The sequence below is a fragment of the Poeciliopsis prolifica genome, unplaced genomic scaffold (genome assembly GCF_027474105.1).
Source record: "Poeciliopsis prolifica strain line A6 unplaced genomic scaffold, Auburn_PproV2 SCAFFOLD169, whole genome shotgun sequence".
In the NCBI taxonomy this organism is placed as follows: domain Eukaryota; kingdom Metazoa; phylum Chordata; class Actinopteri; order Cyprinodontiformes; family Poeciliidae; genus Poeciliopsis; species Poeciliopsis prolifica.
This window is the reverse complement of record NW_026562544.1, coordinates 351,596-356,951: the sequence shown is the minus strand read 5'-3', so window position 1 is coordinate 356,951 and position 5,356 is coordinate 351,596. Positions and strand designations below refer to the sequence as shown.

The 5,356-nt window shown below is 41.2% G+C and overlaps 1 protein-coding gene across 1 annotated transcript; it reads left to right on the top strand.

Annotated features, from left to right (window-relative positions):
* Nucleotides 1–267: 267 nt before the first annotated feature.
* LOC129356392 (zinc finger protein 408-like) lies at nucleotides 268–5,138 on the top strand (the record flags this gene model as incomplete). The annotated part of the gene is made up of 4 exons (XM_055025985.1): nucleotides 268–429; nucleotides 892–1,015; nucleotides 1,651–1,884; nucleotides 4,121–5,138. Coding segments are annotated over 4 exons (807 nt in total), but the record flags the coding sequence as incomplete, so codon positions are not given.
* Nucleotides 5,139–5,356: the final 218 nt, after the last annotated feature.

The following is a 5,356-nucleotide window of genomic DNA, read 5'->3' as shown; positions in this document are numbered from 1 at the left end:
TCATAAAATCACCATTAGATACATTTAAGTTTATAGTTAACAGAAAGAAAAAGGGTCTGAATGCCAGGCAGCTCAACCAGTAGTAAAACACGAGATGAAATATGCGATTCTGAAAGAAAAACAGTCTGGAGTTTTTCTCTAAAATCGTTTTCCTCTGGATGATTCTCTGTTGTCGTGTCGGAGAAAGAAGAGGTGCTGAGACAAATGATTTGTTTTTAGTTGAGTCACAGAGGCGAGCGGCCGTTTTCCTGTCCTCACTGTGAAAAGACATACGGCCTGAAGCGAGACCTGAAGGAGCACCTGGTCCTGCACACCGGAGAGAAACCCTACACCTGTGAGAACTGTGGGAAATCCTTCGCACGACGCCCCTCGCTGCGCATCCACCGCCTGCTGCACTGCAGCAGGAAGGTCTACATGCTGTCGCCAAAGGTAGCAACAACCAGGATGGTTGTATTTCTCATCACAAATATGCACAAATCTTTGTCTTTATTCTGCTAAAGTTCAAAAACACAATTTAATGATTGCAGTGTTTCAATTAAATAAGAAATCATGACCGCTGCACAGTGTCTAAATAAAAGACAAAATCCCTCTACTGCTTCCTGTCTTCTACTTCATCGTTTCCACCAGAAATATTCGGATGTTGGTCATGTGACAAAGTGTTTCCTTTGCAGCTTTGTGATTCGTTCAACATGATGGAAAAACCATCCCATCCTAGAAAAAAATATATGTTTCATTTCAGACAATTAATTTTTGTAATTTCAATTTGTGCAGTCATATGGATACATTTAAATGAAGCTCCAGACGCCTCTCCTCTCCTGTTCAAATTGATTTGAATCCCAGCTTGTTTATTCCCAACCAGCCTTCTGACCCGTTTTCTCCCGTCTCTCCCAGGTGCAGTGCTCCGTCTGCTCCAAGGAGCTGGCCAACCCCAACTCCCTGAGGACCCACATGAAGCTGCACACCGGGGAGAAGCCGCACATCTGCCAGCACTGCGGGAAGCGCTTCAGACAGAAAGGTAACGGCGGCTCTGATCGCTTCCGTGTCTCTGATAGCCGGAAACGGCTCTGAACCAGATTTAACTACAAATACATCCGTCCATCAATCCAAAAGTAGTTTTGTACAATAGGATATTTCTTTCATTAAAACCTATTTTCACCGATCAAACAGCGTTTTGTTGCAGACTGTAAATGTTTTCTGATGAGCAGAAAGCAGCGCTGAGACTTTCCTGGAATAATGTGTCTGTAATTCACTGCTGACCTCCAGATGCACATCATTTTACTGCGTGATGAATCATCCCCGTTCATTTTCTGTCAGATCAGAACAATTGAACTGATAAGTCTAGACAGTCAGCTCCGCTTTAAAAACCCTCACAAAGTGTGATCATTTTTCTTCTCAAAACTAAGAACAGAAATTTTTTTTTTTAATGAACAACTTGGCAGATATTTTTAGCCTTCAGTGCAGACATTTGTTGACCTCCTGAGTTGGACCAAACTGTTTTTTCTCTTTTTAGCTTCAGAGGAAACTTATTTGATCGGTTCCTGCTGTCTCCCATCCAGCACTGACTACTGGGGTTTTATTTTAGAGGCTGATGTGTTTCACATTGTTGGACAGATGACTCTTCATTCATGCCTTCCTGTCTGTCGGCCTCAGGGAACCTGGAGAGCCATCTGAGGGTTCACAGCGGGGAGAAACCGTTCCACTGCCCCGAGTGCCTGCAGACTTTCACTCAGAAGTCAGATCTCCAGCGGCACATGTTCACCCACGCTGAGGGAGGGTTTCTCTGTAGCTACTGTGGGAAATCTCTGAGGGACCCCCACAGTCTGAGATACCATGAGCGGCTGCACACTGGAGAGAGACCCCATCGCTGCTCAATCTGTGGCAAAGGTGAAGATGTCACTCTGAACACAATCAAACAAGTTCTGCATGTAGAGAAAATCATCTCATATCTTCCTCCTTGTTTTTCTGAGCCCAGATTGATTTTCCGTCCCCTTTCAAGCGGAAAGAACAGTTTTTTTTTTTTTTTATTATGGTTGTCATGACTCCAAACTAAAAGTAAAGAGAGTTTCATAGGCTTTTGAAAAAATAAGAGATTTCTAACAAAAGATAAAAAACGATCCACATTGTTGCTGTAGCCTCATTGTTGAGGTGAAGGATGATTATCAGCAGGAAACTTTGAAGATCAAGGAGTTTTAAGAATCCAGTAAAAGAACATTTACCCTAATCAGACTGACGGATTTAAATCTTCAGTTACTGTTCAGCCTCCATCCCATCAGCTGTTTCCACCCAGCCTGAAATGGTAGCCAGGGTGTGAATAATTTTGAGCTGAACTGCATTTCAATTTTAATACAGAGGCTTTAACAGTGGATTACCACGCTTTAATCTGCTAATCCACTAATAGCAAACTAATTTATCTTTGAAAACATTTGTTGCACTTATCAACAAATGTTGCAATATTCTTAAAACTCTAAAAGCTAATTTACGTCACGACATCGTTCCAGACAGTTATGGACACACTTCTGCGAACCCTAATAGCAGCTAATTTTTGTGTAGCGCTTTTGCTAACTTTGAAAACATTTGTTGCACTTAGCTTCTGCAAATGCATTTTTCCAGATAAATGCTAAACCACTCATTTACTTGATTGTTTTGTAAACTTTCAGTTGAATGAAGTTCAACATCTGTCTTGAAGTTTTGGTTATTGCATTTATGTTCAGACTCTTATTTTGAAGTGATTGTTTACGCAGCAGTTCTATTTCCTTTCCCTGTGGTCTCTTTTTTCCCAAATCCATCCCACAGTTTCCAGGTTTTTCTTTGTAAAAAAAAAAAGGTGAAAACCATGAATCATTCTTAAGATAACATTGTCGTTCTATTACATAACATCCCAATAAAATACATGAAGTCTGTGGCTGAAACTTGACTAAATGTATTCAGTGGCGCCCTCTGCAGGTTGTTCTGTGCCTTTTAGACTAGTTTTATCCCCAAGCCATCTGTTTTTGACTGCTGTCCTCAGATTGAGACGGACAACTAGATTTATATTCAGAAAAGTATTTTGCTTATGAAAAGAAAAAATGCAAACAACCTTCAGAAAATTTTAAGCACTGCTGATCAGCACTGCTTTGGCATAAAATATAAAGAAATTAGATGCACCTTGAACTTCCTCACTGTTATTTATTGTAAAGATGTTAAGTAGCTTGTATTTTAAAACTTTGAGAGACATTTGCATACATTTTATGCCTCAATTTTGTCCTTTCATCATGGAGTTAGAGGAGTTTCAGGGCAGAAAAACTGCAGCTGAGGCGAAGCAGCGACACATGAGTTGATGATAAAGCCAGTTGGGGGGGTGAAGCACAAACCGCACAATTCCCCGACCTCTTCCTCCTCCAAGCAAGCGGCGCCGTTTATCTCGCCCAGCAGGCTGCAGACGCTCTGTCCTGCATGCATGATTGGAAAGCACAAGCTGCTGATGACTCCGCACATGTTCACAGATTCTGTTCATCAAACGTTCATCAGTAAAAGAAAAACTTGTCTGCTGACTTCACTGGTTTCATTAACAATAAAGTCGGAAGCAAATAAGATATTTTCTGCCTCATGTGCAGAAAAAGCTGTAGAAAATAGATATTTCTGGTCCTGGAGACACTCGACTGTGGAGAAATGTATATTTTTGCTTTTGCATGTTCGTCAAAAAATTTATATATTTTGTTTTTGCTTTCCTTTATACATGCATTTTTGTCAGTGATGACGTCAAGCAATCAAATAGAATGTTGTCCTGTTCTATTAGCTGTTACTGAAAGAAAATGTATGAATGAGAAAATGCTTGTAGAGAACAAATCAATTCCTTTTTAAATAAAATTTTATTACTCAAATGCTAAAGGATTCAAATAGCAACTTTAGTCTTAAGCTTGAGGTTTGAAAACTTTTCAAGTGCAGAAAACATGAGAAATAAGATATTTAACCCTAAAAAATTCAAAGCAAACCTAACTTGAGGCATTAGTAAACACTGCCTTTTATATTTTCTAAATTAATAAAGATTAGTTTAGACTAACCAATTAGACATTCAGTCAGATATTAAAATAATCATTAGTTGGAGTCCAATAAAGCAAGAACTGTGTCTTTTCCTCCTCAGGCTACACCATGGCGACCAAACTGAGGAGACACATGAGGTCTTCCCACCTGAAGGAGAAACCGTACAGTTGCTCCTGCGGCGCCTCGTACACCTTGAGGCAGAGTCTGCTTCGGCACGAGGCTCAGCACCGGCCCAAGACAGAAGGACCGAGCAAAGCAGGTCCAGAGGAACCGGTGGGTTCGGGCTGCAGCCACCTGAAACCGACCCGAGGAAGACCGAGGAAGACCGGGCTTCACCTGGAGACCAGAGGAAAGGATGAACCGCGGGAAAAGACGAGGAAACTCTGAAAACATCAGAGGCTGCAGGCGACGTCCAGCACACCGTCATTTACGTCCACACAGACGAGCTGCCTGCAGGGGCGCAGCCGGAGCTGGTGGAGGTGCTGCTGCCTGACGGCGCGGAGCAATGCATTCTGGTCCAGGGGCAGCAGCGGCTGGGAGAGCTGCTGATCCTGCAGGAGGAGCCGGACGGACTCTGCAACGTGGCGGAGACCATTGAGATAGACACGGTGTAACCCGAAGCCTGAGGACGCCGACGATCAATCAGGTGATCGATTAATGAGATCACCCCTTCCATCAGCCGACCTCGTCTGCATTTCACCTCGTTTATTAGGAAAAATGTCTTTGAGGAAACTCCAGTCAACAGATGTGAATGAATTGAAGCTGATTAACTCCTGATACTCAGTTTTCATGAACTTTGTGCCGTTTTTGCTGTCAAAGGGGCAGAACTTTGTTAAACTGACGTTTTTATGTTAAACCCTCATCAGAAACACCTGGAGTGTTGACATGCTTCTTCCACGCATGTTTGAGAAGTAGTTTAATTTCTATGACAACCAGTTTAGCCGGTGTTTCGACTGTTTTGCAGTTTTATGGAAGTTTGTTCCAGATTAATGAAGCATAAAGTTGTCTAGATATTTCTGGGAGTCTTTTAATCCTGGAAATGTTCTTCAGCTGGCAAAAATCTACTTTGTAGATGAATTTATGTTTCTGGAGGTTCCGGTCTGAGTTTTAAAACTCAAGAATTTTATTTAATTTATTTCTCACCATGAAACAAACTGGTGCAAATAGAAAAAGTTGAACATTTTTATTACTTTTTAGTAAAACTTATGTTTATTTTTTTACAACAAAACCAGGATTTGGATCAGTATTTATTTTTAAAACATTAGTTGTGTTTTGTTGTGGTTTTCTTTATTTTATTAATAAAATGCAGATTTGAGTGCACTCTCATCTAAAGATT